Here is a 17,344-nt window from a genome sequence, read left to right as displayed (position 1 = left end):
TGTGAACCCAATCTCCAACTTCAAATCATGGTTTCCGTGTCTGTGTTTGCTTGTCAAAGTATGATCTTGCTTTCTGTCAATGCTTGGGGATTTCTTCTGCCTTCCCTCTGATGTTCTCATTGGACATTGGAGAGTTAACTTAAGAGTTGTCAGCGGCATACAAAAGTTACACTCTGAAATTCATACACGATGTTGCTCAGTTGTGCGGTCAGCACAATGATGGCAGCATCCTGTTAGTGGGAAATACCAGTCATGTAGCCACTGCATAGTAGCCTACCACACAATTGAGCAACGCCATGTATGAATTTCACACTGGTGCGATGGCAGGTCTGTTGGCCATATGTCCCAGTGATTGGCTGATCGAATCAATCAGCATGTTCCTTCAGTTGTTTGTAATAGACAGAATCCAGAATGTACTCAACCAGCCCATGCTTGGAAAACCCAGACAACAACATCTACTGTTAGATGTGATGCTGCAAATGTACAGCACTTGCTGAGCAATCCTGAGTGTGCTATTAACTACACTAACAATCAATTAAAGATAATCAGTCGAGCTCATAACATGGCTCATTTATGTTTGCTGGAAGTGACATGCATTCATACACAGAACAAAAGAAATATGTTCAAGCCTTGCACCTTTTTTGAATTACCCAGGAGCTTGGGCAGCCTACAGTTCCCCCATTAATTTCTCTAAACAATCAGCACCTTTTCCCCCTGTAGTATAAATTGTTGTGAGTGTTTGAAATTTGGTATTCTCCTGTTTGTCCTGATGAGTGCAAGATGAAAAGCTTTGCCAACACGTCACTTTTTTCAGCGATATTCACCGAGTGACTCTGCTTATTCCTTTCTCAGTGACCTTGCCCGTTCTTGGTAACACCAATCATATTCAGTCAAAATCAGCACTGAGCATGAAATCATATGCATAAAAATAATTTGCTTTTAAAATCTTGTTCACAAGTAAAAAATCCAGAAAATCTATTGAAAATAAAATAAGTTTAAGCTCATTCCAGGTCTGTTAAGTCACTGGAGGCAATTGAGTCAGAAATTCATTGAAGCTTTCTCAGAAACATGAGCTGAAAACTCTTAATGGAATACAATATGTTTGTGGCTTTGTCATCTGCTATCAATAATAACCTGCTCATATAAGTTAACTGTCCCCATCAAACACTCCCAGGCCAGGTACACCACAGGGTTAAATACAGAGTTAAGCTCCCTCTACACTGCCCCCATCAAACACTCCCAGGACATGTACAGCACAGGGTTAGACACGGAGTAAAGCTCCCTCTACACTGTCCCCATCAAACACTCCCAGGGCAGTTACAGCACGGGGTTAGGTACAGAGTAAAGTTCCCTCTACACTGTCCCCATCAAACACTCCCTGGGCAGCTACAGCATGGTGTTAGATACAGGGTAAACCTCCCTCTACACTGTCCACATCAAACACTCCCAGGACAGGTACAGCACGGGGTTAGATACAGGGTAAACCCCCCTCTACACTGTCCCCATTAAATGCTCCCAAGCCAGGTATAGCACACAGTTAGATATAGAGTAAAGCTCCCTCTACACTGCCCCATCAAATGCTCCCAGAGCAGGTACAGCACAGGGTTAGATACAGAGTTAAGTTTCCTCTACACTGTCCCCATTAAACACTCCCATGCTAGGTATACCACAGGGTTAGATATGGAGCAAAGCTCCCTCTACATTGTCCCCATTAAATGCTCCCATGCTAGTTATAGCACAGGGTTAGATATAGAGTAAAGCTCCCTCTACACTTTTCCCATCAAACACTCCCAGGGCAGGTACAGCATGGGGTTAGATACAGAGTAAAGCTCCTTCTAAACTGTCCCCATGAAACACCCCCAGGGCAGGTACACCACTGGGTTAAATACAGAGTAAAGCTCCCTCTACACTGTCCCCATGAAACACCCCCAGGGCAGGTACACCACTGGGTTAAATACATAGTAAAGCTCCCTCTACACTGTCCCCATCAAACACTCCCAGGGCAGATATAGCATGGGGTTGTTTGGAAGAGTAAAGCTCCCTCCACTCTACCCAAACTGTCGACCATATACCCAATCATGGAAGCATGTCCCCCCACTGCACTAGAGAGACTCCACTCAAGTCCTGTACCTGCCATATTGATGGTCACTCTGACTGAGATGCCTTAAGCATGTTTAATTCTGAATTTTGGACCGTTCTGTTACATTGGTTTTTCACCATAATGAACGGGATTGTGGAGATTAGATTGGATTCATTTCATTAAGGATTCTTTCAATTGGCAGAATTTCACCAGTCAACACTGGAGTTAGACCCAGCCCCCTGAGGTGAAAAATCAGAAATTAAGGTTGTGCCCATCTGGGATTTTTAGTAAATTAAATTTAGCAGTTCTTATCCAAGCCATATCTCACGGGAGTAGCAAGATCTGACGTTGTTACCATAGAATGCTACAGCACAGAGGAGGCCCAGCAATTGAGCCAACCTTTCCACCCTGGCTCTTTGGCTGAGCTGTAAAGCTATGTGCATCATGGGCACACTCAATCTCCAGGTGACCCTGGCTGGCTAAACAATTAAAACCCGAAAGGAAAAGGATGGGAGAGAGACAGAGAGTATAAAGACACCTGTCTTTTCTATTTTGTTGCCTCTGTTGTCTTATCTGCTGCTATCTCCGTGGTGAAACGTATGGATTCATTGCTTACATTCTCAAGTTATGAATTCTCCTTTCCTGTTAGGCACCTCAGCAATGAACACGCGCTCGATGATCGCAGCACAGCCCAGTGTCGGGTTCAGATGCAAGTTGTACAACAACTTGAAATCCAGGTTGGTATATTTTCTCACTCAGTCCTTTCTCCAATGGGAGTTAGCCTCTCGGAAGTGACTTAAGACAGTAGCATCCCACCCCCACCCACCCTCACCCCCATCCTCACCATCCCCACCCTGCCACCACACCCCTCATCCCCCGTCCCATCCCCAACACATGACATGTTAAAGGGCAAACCTCGAACCTTTCTGCCCTGTACGGGGGAGTACATAATAGAATCATAAAATGAACAGAACAGAAGGAGGCCATTCAGCCCATCATGTCTCTCAGAATTAGCTTTTCACCTAGAGCTGTCTTATCCAATCCCATTTTTCTGCCCTTTCCCCGTATCTTTGTATATTATTTCCTTACAAATGTTACTTCAGTTCCCTTCTAAATAATGTTACAGTTTCTGTTTCAATCGCCCCTTGTGGTATCCCATATTCTAATAACCCTTTGTGTGAAGCATTTCTTTAATCTCCCCTCTCATCCCCCGCAGTGATAATCCTGTCAGTCTCCCTTTGTTACAGATTTGTCAGCCAGTGGAAAGAACCTTTCACTTTTCAACCTCTCAAAACATCCAAAGAATTTCAAACATTTCCAACAGTTAAGTTGCATCTTCCATTAGCCTTCTCTGTTCCATTGAAGAAAGTCCCAATTTACCATCTGAGCATATGAATTAGGAGCAGGAGTAGGCCATTTGGCCCCTCAAGCCTGTTCAACCGTTTGAGAAGATTATGGCTGACCTGTTTGTGGCCTTAGCCCTCCTTCTCTGTCTTCCCCCTATTCCCTTTGACTCCCTTCTCAATCAAGAATCTATCTAAATCAGCCTTAAAAAAATTCAGTGACCTTCACTGCTCTCTGGGGCAGAGAACTCCACAGACTAACAAGCCTCTGGCCCAATTTTCCAAGCCTGCCTTTTTAAGTGTGACCACATTCCTGATATCATCTGGGTGAATCTTCAGCTGTAGCGTTTCCATAGCTCAACTATCCTGCCCGCTTGACAACGTCCTTAATGCTTCTTTCTTTGCCTGGATAGCTGGAAGGTTTTAGCTTCTCACCTTCCCCACATTGTCCAGCAATGCCCTGATCATCTGGCAGGACTGACACCTGCAGTTACTGTACATAGTTCTGGTCTCCCACATTACAAAAACGATATAAAAGCACTGGAGAAGGTGGGGAAAAGATTTACGAGGATGATTCCAGGACTGAGAGGTTATAATTATCAGGAATGTTTGGACAAGTTGGAGTCCTTTTCTCTAGAAAAAGGGGAAAGCTGATAGAGGTCTTTAAAATGATTGAAGTGTTTGATTGTGTGGACATGGACAATTGCCTGGATATTAATAAGTGGTAGGTTATGTGGGCCGATTGTTGATGGGAAACTTCTCAAGTGATTGGTGGGCTCCCTGCCTGGAAATCAATCTGATTGGTTCCAGAGTAGGCCCTAAGACCAGATAAGTCTGGTCCATGACTCCGCAAGGGTGAGGGGTCTGATCCCAGGTGACAGTGCAATCCATGGGCGGGAGGGAAATCCGATCTTTGACCCCAGAAGAGGCCGTCTGATCCCCCAATCCCAGGCAGAGGGAGATTCTGACCCTCGAACCCAGGGAGGTCTGATCCCTGATCCAATGGTGCTTTGACCTCTGACCCTATGGAGGGGGTTTCAATTCCGAGGGCCTTTTAAGGTGGGGATTCTGATGGGGTGGGATGGGGGTGCTGCTGGGAGAAGCGTTGCAGTTGCTCCAAGCCCACATGTCGTGATGTAAAGGCATTTAACTTCCCCTGGAAGCTGTCCTCAACTCCCTCCATCTGTCAGCTTTCCTCAGGCCTGGGAAACATGACGTTCATTGTAAAACCTGCAATGCAGAGGCTGCCTGCCTCATTTACATATTTAAATTGTCAGCGTGCTTCTTGGGAGTTGGGGGGGGTGGTGGTTGGCTGCGTATCACTTGCCCCAACTCTGTTAGACCCAGACATGGGTGTGGTTGGAGGTGAGCTGGGGTTAGAGTACTGATCTTTAGACTTTTAATACCTGCCCTTATCCCAAACCACCCATTTTTGGTGTTACAATTCAACCTGGTCTTGTCACTTGTGTGTGAGTCCAGAGCCCTGGACCATAAGTATAAGATAGTCACTAATAAATTCAATCGGGAATTCAGGAGAAGCCTCTTTTCCCAGAGAGTGGTGAGAATGTGGAACTCACACCCCCAAGGGGTAGTTGAGGTGAATAGTGTGTATGTTTTTAAAGGGAAGCTGGATAAACACATGGCAAGAAAGGAATAGAAGGGCTTGCTGATTGGGTGAGAGGAAGTAGGGTGGAAGGGGTTCTATGTAAATTTAGAGTGATGGGTACTGCAAGAAGGATGAACAATCCCTGAACTTGCAACCATTAGGTATTCCTCATTAAGTTACTTGCCCTTGTCCAACCATGAGGTAAAACTCATAAAACCTTTGAAAAGCTCCCGTTCCTATGAATTATCAGATGCCGCTAGGCTCTGACTTCACTCTTTACCTCTAATCAATGCTCAGTACAATTTGGTTGAAGATGTTTTTCTTGATGCCCACAGCTGTCAAAAGAGAGTGAACGTCTTCAGGCCATGATGGCTCACCTGCACATGAGGCCATCAGATCCAAAGCCTTTTGCGCAGCCTGTAAGTATATCAGCTGATGCTCCAACCTCAACCACACTCAAACTAACTTGCAAAGAAAGAAATAATTACATTTCGAAACCACCTTTCACAACCTCGGAACATTCCAAAGTGCTTTACAGCCAATGAAGTACTTTGGATTTGTAGTCACTGTTATAATGTAGGCAACGTGGCATCCGATTTGTGCACAGGAAGCTCCATTGAAATAATGTACAAGTAATCTGTTTTAGTGATGTTGGTTGAGGGAGGTATAGTCTAGAACATTGGAAAAACTCCTCTGCTTTTCTTCAAAATAGTGCCATGGGGCCTTTCATTTGCACCGGTGTGACGGGCAGGGATGTGGTTTAATGTCTCATTCAAAAGACAGCATCCATGACCTTCTGACTGAGAGCCCAGAGTGCTAGCACTGAGTCATGACAGATACCTCAGCCTTTGAAAAGTTTGGGATGGTGTGATGCACAACATATCTCAGGAGCTGTTTTTTTCTGACTCGTTGCTCCATTAGTTTGTGTCTGTCTCACTAAACGTCGTGTACAATTTATTGAATGTAAATTCGGCAAGAGTGGAATAAATAGCAGAAAGTGAATCACTGAGCGTCTATTGGCAATTCTCATCCATCCTTAGTGTAAGATAAATGATGCAGCAATACGTTAAATACAATTTCAAGCTAGGTTATACACCAAGAAGCTGTCTGATTTTGGGTACAATCAAGTTGTGTTAATGTAAATAAATCTCAGCTCCCAGCTTTTGGAAAAGAAACCAAGGATGAGACAAAATGGTTTTCATTATCAAATCAGTAAATGAGTTACCTGTTGTACAGCCCAACCAGTGTTTGATCTTCTTTCTGTCCTGTTCCATCTATCTTGAAGTATGTAACACTAACCTGTCTTCACATACTCTACTTATCTGTCCAAACTATTTGAATTCCTCTCTTTCTGTTCCTCTCTCAATATTGTTCCCCTTCCTCTCTCCATTCTCTCCCTAGGTTCAATCTGATCTACTCTTCATTCCTCTGTGACTCCTTACTTTTCTCCATGTGTCCCTTCATTCTCCCTCTTCCCTTCAATTTCCTCCTTTGTTCCTCTTTCTCCTCCTCCCATTCTGCTTCTTTCTCACTTCGTCCTTCCTTATCTCTCTTATTCTGCCTTTCTCTCTCTCTCTTACCTTCATCTTCTCTAATCCTCTTTCTCTCTCAAATTTTCTCTCCTCCTTTCCAAACAGTCCTCCAACTCACCTAGCATCTTGAGAAATATAAACGCCCCAGAACTTTGATGAATTTCTACAAGTAGAAGGTGGAATCGGTATACTCAGTCAGATCACATACTTAGTAGAAAGCTGGGACATTGAAACAAGCACTTTTCCCAGCAGCCAATGAACATTACCAAAGTGAAGTCAATTGTATGCACTGGCAATCCACTCATAACCCTTCCTGCCTGTATCTTACTCCTGGATAGAAAATGAAAAGACTTGTATTTCTATTACACCATTCGCCAACTCAGGCACTCCAAAGCCAATCTAGTACTTTTAAAGTGTGGCCACTGTATGCACAAGCTCCCATAAACAGCAATGTGATAATGACCAGCCAACCTGTTTCAGTGATGTTGGCTGAGATATAAGACGAGACACTTGGGAGAACTCCCCTGCTCTTCTTTCAATGGTGCCACAGGATCATTTACATCCAGCTAAGAGAGCGATTAGGTCCTCAGTTCAACATCTCCTTTGAAAGTTGGCACCTCTATTAGTGTGGTGCTGCCTCAGTGCTACCCTGTCTGAAGTGGGACTTGAACCCAGCATCTCCTGACTTTGAGGCAAGAGGGTGGTAACCATTGAGCTATGACTGACACCTGGAAAAGACAGAGCCCTAAAAGTCAGGATACTTTGACAATCCTGAAGAGCACTTGGGTTAAATCGGGTTTAATGTTATACAAGCCCAACTGTATTAATTGTACCCAATCCAAAGTGCTGTAATGAGTATCACAATCTTTTTTGTCCACCTTTTCAGATTGTCAGTGTCCAAAAATTGTCTGACACTCAGACACTCTTTTTCAACAATTCACAGTCAAAAGATTTTTAAGCTTTTCAGTAAAGTTGAATCTGGTTGATTATTCGGTGACTCCTATTGGGCAGCGCACTGGTGTGGACACAAATTGAGGTGCTTGATTGTGGTGAGCAGCTTGTTAATGGTCCCTGTCAAGGTTCTCAGGCGGAGAAAGAGTATTTGGGTGAGTGGCAGCTTTCTGAGGGAGTGTCACCAGTGTGTGAGGCCGTACAGTGTTGTTGATCTGCCCCTAGATGTCGCTAGCTTCTTAAACTGGCAATAAGTAACGTTTCCTAGAACATTGCTGACATCTAGTGGCAGATTGTTAGTATTTCACTGAACTCTTTATTTTTTCCCCCCCCAACTCTATTTTTATATTTATGTTAGGGGTGTGGAAGTTGTCCATTCTTTAGTTGCCCTTTGTGAAAGTGATGGAGAGTCACATTCTTCCACTGTTGCAGCCCTTCTACTGAAGGCACTCCCAACAAGGCACAAGTCAGGAGTGTGATGGAATACTCTCCCCTTGCCCGATGAGTGCAGCTTCAACAACACTCAAGAAACTCGACACTCTGGCCAATAAAGTTGCCAGAAATAGTAGTAAGCCTGAGGATTGGGAGGATTTTAGAATACAGCAAAGGAGAACCAAGAAACTGGTGAAGAAAGGGAGATTAGAATATGAATGTAAACATAAAAGCATAAAACATAAAAAACGGACTGTAAAAACTTCCATAGGTACGTAAAAAGGAAACATTTGGATAAGACAAACATGGGCCCATTACAGGCAGAGCCAGGAGAATTTATAATGGGGAATAAGGAAATGGAAGAGAAGCTTAATGATTACTTTGTGTCTGTCTTCACTAAGATACAAGAAATCTCTCAGAATTAGAGATCCAAGGTATTAGGGAGAATGAGGAATTGAAGGAAATTAGTATTAGGAAGAGAAATTGGTATAAGAGAAATTAATGGGATTGAAAGTAGATAAGCCCCTGGGACCTGATATTCTGCATCCCAGAGTGTTGAAAGAGGTAGCTATGGAGATAGTGGATGATCATTTTCCAAAATTCTACAGATTCTGGAACAGTTCCCACGGATTAGAAGGTGGCAAATGTCACCCCACTATTTAAGAAGGGAGGGAAAAAGAAATGAGGAACTGCAGACCTGTTCACCTTACAGCAATAGTAAGGAAAATGCTAGAATCTGTTGTAAAGGATGTGATAAATGGACACTTGGATAATAATGATCTGTTTGGGTATAATCAACGTGGATTTATGAGTGGGAAATCATGTTTGACAAACCTGTTGGGAGTTCTTTGAGGATGTTACTGACAGAATTGATAAAGGGGAGTCGGTGGGCGTAGTATACTTGGATTTTCAGAAAGCTTTTGGTAAATTCCCCCACAGGAGGTTGGTTTGCAAAATTAAAGCACATGGGATAGGAGGTAATATACTGGCATGGATTAAGGATTGGCTAACAGACAGGAAACAGCGAGTAGGAATAAATGGGTTATTCTCACGTTGGCAGGCTGTGACTAGTGGAGTACTGCAAGGATCAGTACTTGGGACCCAGCTGTTCACAATATATATCAAATATTTGGATGTGGGGACAAATGTAATGTTTCCAAGTTCGTGGATGAATCAAAGCTGGACGGGATTGTGTGTTGTGAGGAAGATGTAAAGCGGCTTCAAGGGGATTTGGACAAACTTAGTGAGTGGGCAAGAACATGGCAGATGGAATATAATGTGGAAAAATGTGAGGTTATCCATTTTGGTAGGAGGAAAAGATGTGCAAAGTATTTCTTAAATGGTAGGAGATTAGAAAGTGTAGATGTACAAAGGGACCTGGGTGTCCTTATCCATAAGTCACTGAAAGTTAACATGCAGGTGCAGCAGGCAGTTAGGAAGGTTAATGAAATGTTAGCTTTTATCGCAAGAGGGTTTAAGGACAGGAGTAGTGAAGTCTTGCTCCAATTGTATAGAATCTTGGATAGACCTCACCTGGAGCACTGTGTGCAGTTTTGGCCCCCTTATCTCAGAAGAGATATTACCATCGAGGGAGTGTAATGGAGGCTCACCAGACTTGTTCTGGGGATGGCAGGACTGTCAAGAGTAGAGTAGAGAGATTGCGGAAACTGGGCCTGCATTCTCGAGAGTTTTGAAAAATGAGAGGTGATCTCATTGAAACCGACAAAATACTTAAAGGGATAGACAGGGTAGATGCAGGTAAGATGTTTCCCCTGGTTGGGGAGTGTAGAACCAGGGGACACAATTTCAAAATAAGGGGGAAGCCATTTAGGACCGAGATGAGGAGAAATCTTTTTACTCAGAGGTTTGTGAATCTTTAGAATTCTCTACCCCAGAGGGTTATGGAATCTCAATCATTGAATATGTTTAAACCAGAGATTGACAGATTTATAAATCCCAATGGCATAAAGGGATACGGAGCTAATGTGGGGAAAAGTCATTGAAGTGGATGATCAGCCATGATCATACTGAATGGCCGAGCAGGCTCGATGGGCTGAATGGCCTACTCCTGTTCCTATATTCCTATATTGCATCCAGGACAAAGCAGCCCCATCCATCCCGCTAAACTCCCTCCGCCACTGACGCACAGTGGCAGCAGTGTGTATCAAGATGCAATGCAGCAACTCACCAAGGCTCCATCGACAGCACCTCCCAAAGCCACAACCTCTACCACCTGGAAGGACAAGGGCAGCAGACACATGGGAACATCACAACCTGCAAGTTCCCCTCCAAGCCCCTCACCAGCCTGACTTGGGGCAGAATTTTACATTCCGCCAGCGGGCGCACGCCTAACCCGATCGGGCATAAAATCACACGAGATGACGTTGGGCAAGCGTCCCGACGTCATCCTGCACACGAGCAATCTTCAGGCCTGCGGGCACGCGTGGGTGTTGGAGCCACGCCCGCCAATAATTAAAAGGTCACTTAAGGCTATTAAAAAGGCAATTGATGGCGATTTTACATTGCCCGTGCGATTTCACATTCATTGCAAGGGCAAAACGGGCAGGTGGGCAGCCCACATTTTATAAAACCTCATGCAAGGACAGGATAAAAAGCGTCAGCAGCATTGCCAGTGTGAGTAGTGAGGGGTTTTGGAGATAGTTTGCTGCTGGTTGCTTATTGGTACTTAGCAACTCCATCTCTGTTCGAGGCTTCATTGTTAGCATTTCCAGGCCTCATTTCAGGACGTATTGGTGCCTGCAAGGCCCCCGGAGGATTCAGGCCATGTGGACCCTACCAGGTATCAGACAGCCTTCCGTTACCCTGGTAATGGGGATTGTGGTCTCCGCTGGAGGCACCTCCTCTTGAGGAGGAAGAGAGGGGCAGAAGGGAGAGGAGGCCAGGTGTCCCAATGCAGCTTCCAGGGGAGGGACCTGTGGGAGGAGAGGCGTAGGCACAAGGGGTGCAGGGCCAGCAGGGAGTCCAAGGCAGAAGGGGCTGCAGAAGACACCACTATCCTGCTGCCAGGGTTTACAGGCGGCGATGCAGCTACCTCAATATGTCCGAGGTGCAATGCCGAAGGAGGCTCCGCCTCTCCAGGGAGACAGTGACCTCCATCTGTCAGATGATTGGGCCTGAGATCAGCTCCGACTGTATGGGTGGACACCCCATGCCAGTGGCTCTGAAGGTCACAGTGGCCTCAACTTCTATGTCTCCGGCTCTTTCCAGGGGTCAGTGGGCGATCTGTGTGGAGTCTCCCAATCAGCTGTCCACAGCTGCGTCAAGCTGGTGACAGACACTCTGTTCAGGCGGGTATTGACTTTCATTCATTTCCGTATGGATGAGGCCAGCCAGGCTGAGTGAGCCAGAGGTTTTGCGGCCATTGCTGGCTTCCCCGTGTCCAGGGTGCAATAGGCTGTTCACATGTGGCCATCAAGGCACCAGCAGGTGAGCCCGGTGCCTTCGTCAACAGGAAGGGCTTCCACTCCATGAACGTGCAGATAGTGTGTGATCACAGGATGCAGATTCTGCAAGTCTGTGCAAGGTAGCCAGGCAACTCCCATGACACTTACATCCTCAGACACTCCCAGGTGCCGAGGCTCTTCAGTGCTCCAGCCCAGCTGGATGGTTGGCTGCTGGGTGACAAGGGCTATTCATTGAAAAGGTGGCTTATAACGCCACTCTGCCACTCAAGAACAAAGGCAGAGCAGTGGTACAATAGGAGCCACGCCTCCACAAGGGCGGTGAGAGAGAGAACCATAGGTCTCTGAAGATGCACTTCCGATGCCTGGACTGTTTAGGGAGAGCACTACAATACCCCCCAGAGCGGGTGTCACTGACCGTGGTTGCATGCTGCGCTCTCCACAATCTGGCACTGGCAAGGGGGGACCCACTGGAGGAAGAGGATCTTGATGCAGCTGCACAGGCCACAGAGGATGAGTCCAATAGTGAGTCAGAAGAGGAGCACGGTGAGGAGAACACCGAGGGTGTGGAGCCAGACCTCGGTAACCTGCCGGGAGGCAGGGACACCAGGGATGCCTTGATCCAACACTCCTTCAGCTGGGCTGCCAAAGATCAGCTTCCACCTCATGGCAGGGTTTCTGCCTCCATCCCCGATGTCCGAAATGACCCTTTCGTTTGAACCCAAAGTCCACTCAGTGCCTGTGCAATAAAGTTTGGAGCCACTCGCGTCCAGCATTGCACACTGGGGTACTCTGCACTAAAAAAACTGAAGCATACTCAGGCCGTTAAAACAAAAGCACAATTTATATAATCATTACCATTTCTGGTGTTAATGCCCAGACCAGTAAACATATAAACAAAACATGACAGAACAGAAGATCGCCCGTGACCTGTCCCTCTTGTGCTTATGATGCCTCAAACGTACATTTACGAATGCTGTGTCTTGGTGCCCCCCTCTCGCTGGCACCGACATTGGAGACAGCCTGCTCACTCTGCTGTCTTGTTGGAATTGATGACCTTGCCAGTTGTCTTCTGGCCACTGGAGGCTATGCTGGCCCCGCCTGGGAGGGAGTGGCCAGTGCCATGGCTGGCATCTCCCCAGTCATCGCAGCCTCATCAGATGTCACGGTCACTGGCAGAGGGACGGAGGAGATGCTGCCGTCATCCAGAGCGCCCTGAGAGGAGCTGCAGAGATAACAAGCAGCTCGTGCGCCAACAGGAGATCGCTCTGTACCTCCCTGCTCACCATTGATGGACAGGCACCTAGCTGGGATACTGGGTGCCTCATCCATCTCCCACACTAGCACTGACCACCTGAGGTCCGAGTGCAACCCCAGGGATCCCTGATTCTGTCCCTGGAGCTGCCTCTCCATGAAATTCACCACTCTCTCAATGGAGGAGGCAGTGTGCTCGGCCATGAGGGTCAACACAGTACTCACGCTCTGCATGGACTCTACCACCACAGACACCGTGGCACTCATACACTCCTAAATATCCACCAGTCCTCCCGCACATCTCGCTGGACATCCAGCACCTGCCGCCTCATGGACGACTCCAGAGGCCCATTATCAGCCTTCGACTCAGCATCATCCTGGTCTCCAGCAGCCCTCCGACTTCCGGTGCCCTGGGTACTCTCTGCCTCCGCCTGCACCTCAAGCGAGTGTGAAGTGCCCTCATAAATGTGCACTGACATTCTAGCCAACGATCTAATGCCCACCAATGGGCTGATATCTGGCATGGTGCCTGGTTCAGAGAGCAGGTGTGACGCAGGTGCAGCTGAAGCCCGGTGGTCCTCTGGCATAAGGGGTGTATCTTTGGGGTCCTGCAAACGAGTGCCTGCTGGCAATTCTAATGGAGAACAATGAAATGTCATTAGTTGAAGTCATCACACTGTCACTGTGCATGCCAGGCACCCTGGTGAGACATCGGAGATCTGCATCATGGTGCCATCGTTTTTCAATGATCAATGGAGAATCCAGGTTTTGAGGCTCCCATCAATGATGAGACTACACTAGAATGTTTGCACCGTCCGAAACTCTCACCTCAGTGCACTGCACTCTTACCTTCTCCAGAGACCCCAGCCTCTCCACCACCAGCTGAATGAGGTGGGTGGCTCCAAAGCATCCATTTCAAAACTCGTCAATATTAGGAGGTTTGGGGAGTCCTCCGCCTGTCCGTGACCTTTCAATATTGCTCTGGCTCCTCTTCTCCTGAAAGGACAGAGGAGCATTGATTGGTCCCCTCTCTACCTGCAGCACCATTGCAGCCTGGCCAACCCCACCTGTGGAACACCTGGCAGGGCACATTAGAGTCGTGGCCCTCGAGTCACACTCAGTCCAAGCAGCCAGGGCTCACCCCCTTGGCCAGCTCCGGTGTCATTGACAGTTGGCTCTCAAACTCTTAACACCTGAGCACCGTGAGGGTCAGCCAGACCTTAACACTTCTCCACACTGATCCATGCCAACACGGTACCCATCCTTGCTGAGCGCAGCAGGTCATTGGACCTTTTGCGGCACAGGACCCATGTGCGCCGCACAGCGTCGGTGCTGCTGACCTGGGCTGCCACCTCCTCCCAGGCTTTTGAGGTCTGGTACTGTGGCCTCCTCCTGCCATCTCTGGGAACAAGGGTATCCGGCCTGACACCCACCTCCTCCACGAGCATCGCGAGGCACCTCATCCGAGAAATGGGAGGGGGCCGAGTGCTGACCCGACCTGCCTTCCCGCCTGATGTCTCCAGCCGTTGGTGAGGCCATTGCTCCAGTCTCCAGACCGTAGATAGATTTCTCTCCTGGCAGCCTTCGGGGAGCTGCCTCCGCAAATATTAAACTGCCCGCCGGGTGGCCATTGGGCCCGGCACACGACACCCCCCCTGCCCCCTCCCCCACCCCCGCCCGGCCCTTTCCGACCATTCGGAAGACGTGTTACAAGCTGGGCGAACCTTAATTGGCCAGCCAGCGTGAAATTGCAGTGGTGGGCCCATTTCCCATCTACCCCCGGGGCCGCTGATCACAAGCGTCACAATGAGGGGAAAATTCAGGCCTTGGAAATATATCACCGTTCCTTCACTGTCACTGGGTTAAAATCCTGGAACTCCCTCCCTAACAGCACTGTAGGTGTACCTGCTGGACGGCAGCGGTTCAAGAAGGCAGCTCACCACCACCTTCTCAAGGGCAATTAGGGATGGGCAATAAATGCTGGTCCAGACACATCTCTTGAACAAATAAAAAAATTAGAAATGAGGGTGATCTCGGAAAGAAAGGAAATATAAAGAGGCAGTGAAATGAATTTTCTCTTCTCCTGTCCAAATTGCATTACTGAATTACTATCGATATGTAACATCCTGCATTCTGGGACATTGTACTTTGAATTTTACAAAATTGTGAGGGGTTTAGACAGAGTAGATGCGAGTAGGCTCTTTCCACTTAGATTAGGAGAAATAAACAGGAGAGGACATGGCTTTAGGGTGAAAGGGGAAAGGTTTAGGGGGAACATTAGGGGGAACTTCTTCACTCAGAGAGTGGTGAGAGTGTGGAACGAGCTACCATCTGACATGGTAAATGCGGGCTCACTCTTAAGTTTTAAGAATAAATTGGATAGATACATGGATGGGAGAGGTCTGGAGGGTTATGGACTAGGTGCAGGTCAATGGGACTAGCGGAATAATATTTCGGCACAGACTAGAAGGGCCGAATGGCCTGTTTTCTGTGCTGTAGTGTTCTATGGTTCTATGGAAGGAAGCTTCCTTTTCTTCATTTTCCTCTTCATCTCCTGCCTTCTCCCTCTCTTCCTTTTCTTCCTCATGTCCATTTCTTCTGATTCCTCTGCCTTACTCTGCTCTCATTCACTGTTTCTTGAACTGTCATTGGAATAAAACGCAAAGTTTCAAGCAATAGAAGAAATTGTTTTCTGTGCGACTCTGTCTGATTGTGCTTCTGATCTCTATCCTCCCCCTCCCATGTTCCCATGTCTCTAACGCTGCCTGAAAAATTTCTATGACATGAGGAGCACAACATAGATGTAACTTGCTATAATGAATTTATGTCACATTACTGTAACAAACCTGTTACTCACTCACAAAAGCACCATCTGGTGTGGTAATTAAGTAAACAGACCAGTAGCTTCACAGGGATATTACCAGAACTAAGAGGTTATAACTACAGGTTATAACTCAGGAATGACTGAACAGCCTGGGGCTCCTTCCTCTAGAAAATAAAAGCTGGGAGTGACCTAATAAAGGCCCTCAAGATAATGAAAGGGTTGGATAGGGTAGGTGTGAAGCAAATGTTTCCACTTGTGGCAAGACCACAACTCGGGAGCCATAATTATAAGACAGTCACCAATAAACCCAATCAAAATCTCAGGAGAAACGTCTTCACCTGGAGAGTGGTGAGAATGTGCAACTCAATATCACAGGAAACAATTGAGGTGAATCATATCAATATGTTTAAGGGGAAGTTGGATAAACACATGAGGGGAAAGGAACAGAAGGATATGATGATACGGTGAGTTGAAGAGGGGTGGGAGGAGGCTCATGTGGGGAATAAACACCGGCAAGGACTTGTTGGTCCATGTGGCTTGTTTCTGTACTGCAGACTCAATGTAACTTGTATATTCCACCTTGTTCTGTGTTACAGCAACTGACCTCAGCAGGGTACCTGTTGAGTACAACAACTTTAGTACCAATAGACTAGGGAAAAGAAAAATAAATCAGTTACGATTCCTGTAAATGATTGCTGGAAAGTGTATGTGGGGCAGGCATCAGTCAAGGATAGATTAAGTTCAATGTGACGCCCTGCCTGGTGGAATAGCCTGTCGGCATTTACTATCCAGGTTCATTCCTGAACAATGGCCCCTTGGGTGAGCTCTATCAGGTAGCCGATGCCAATGGGATTGTACCCCATAAGAGTGAGCAACTTCAGGAGAGGAGGGGAACATAAAGTGGTCAGTTTGTCAGTGTATTTTGTAGCAATAGGAAGATGTGGTTGAATTCTCCTTTAACAGCCACTGGGTAGTCAATGTAAGATACGGTGATCTCTAGTCCTTTCCTGTGGGACCTAAATAGGATGCTTTCAAGTGACACATCTGTTAATTGGAACTTCAGTGGAACAGTTTTATACACCAATTAGTGGAGATAGTCTGAATCGCCCAATTCAGGCTACACAAAGTGTGAAACTCCAGATCATTTGTCAAAGACACTTATCCTTTCTGTTTTCTGTCCTTTCCCCCTATCTTACACAACGTCCATGCTGCTGATCACTGTTTGCCATTAGCTGAATCTGGTGTCGAATGTCACGCTTTCCAAGAGTTCTTCAGACATTTTCCCAGAAAGTTTACCTCACACGCCAACCTCAGCTGCCACACCTATCACCCCTGTGAGACAGGGGCCCTCTGTCATCAGCTCGGCAAGTTTACACAATATGGGAGCCATTCGGAGAAGGCATTCTGATAAATACTGCATGCCGTTATCTTCAGGTAAGAGGTTTTTAATCTTCAGTGTATTGTTAGTGAGTTAAAAACGTAGGATGCTGCAGCACGGGAGGAGGCCATTCAGCCCATCATGCTTGTGCTGGCCCTTTGAAAGAGCCATCTAATTAGACCCCTCCACTGTCCTTTCCCCACAGCCCTGCAAATTTATGTCCTTATTGTTATCAGATGTGATTGGACTGGACCTGTCCTCCCTGGCCTGTGCTGAGTATGTAACTGGGGGCACAAGAATTGGGTTCAGATTTGGTGAGGTGAGGGAGGGGGTGGATCCCAATAAACAGCCAGCAGCTCGACTCCTGATCACTATCCAGTGAGTGATTCACATTGGCAGATTCAGGCTGAGCTCAGAGGCTCCGCCATCCCCCACCACATACCACTCACCACCATGGAGACCAACCCTTTGTGTAAAGTAGGAAGGTCGGTGCCCAGAAGATGAAAGTCAAAGGTGAGCAGA

The 17,344-nt window shown here is 46.9% G+C and overlaps 1 protein-coding gene across 2 annotated transcripts in view; it reads left to right on the top strand.

Moving 5' to 3' along the window:
• The window catches only part of foxp4 (forkhead box P4), a 438,498-nt gene that overhangs the window by 354,121 nt on the left and 67,033 nt on the right, over positions 1-17,344 (top strand). For both annotated transcript variants that reach the window (XM_078546502.1, XM_078546501.1), the window contains exons 9-11: positions 2,730-2,817; positions 5,365-5,448; positions 16,677-16,878. In XM_078546502.1, the coding sequence (XP_078402628.1) occupies positions 2,730-2,817; positions 5,365-5,448; positions 16,677-16,878 (374 nt within the window). The remainder of the gene's footprint in view (positions 1-2,729; positions 2,818-5,364; positions 5,449-16,676; positions 16,879-17,344) is intronic.

This window comes from Cetorhinus maximus, chromosome 8 (assembly GCF_964194155.1).
Source record: "Cetorhinus maximus chromosome 8, sCetMax3.hap1.1, whole genome shotgun sequence".
In the NCBI taxonomy this organism is placed as follows: domain Eukaryota; kingdom Metazoa; phylum Chordata; class Chondrichthyes; order Lamniformes; family Cetorhinidae; genus Cetorhinus; species Cetorhinus maximus.
This window is presented reverse-complemented; position numbering and strand designations above follow the sequence as displayed.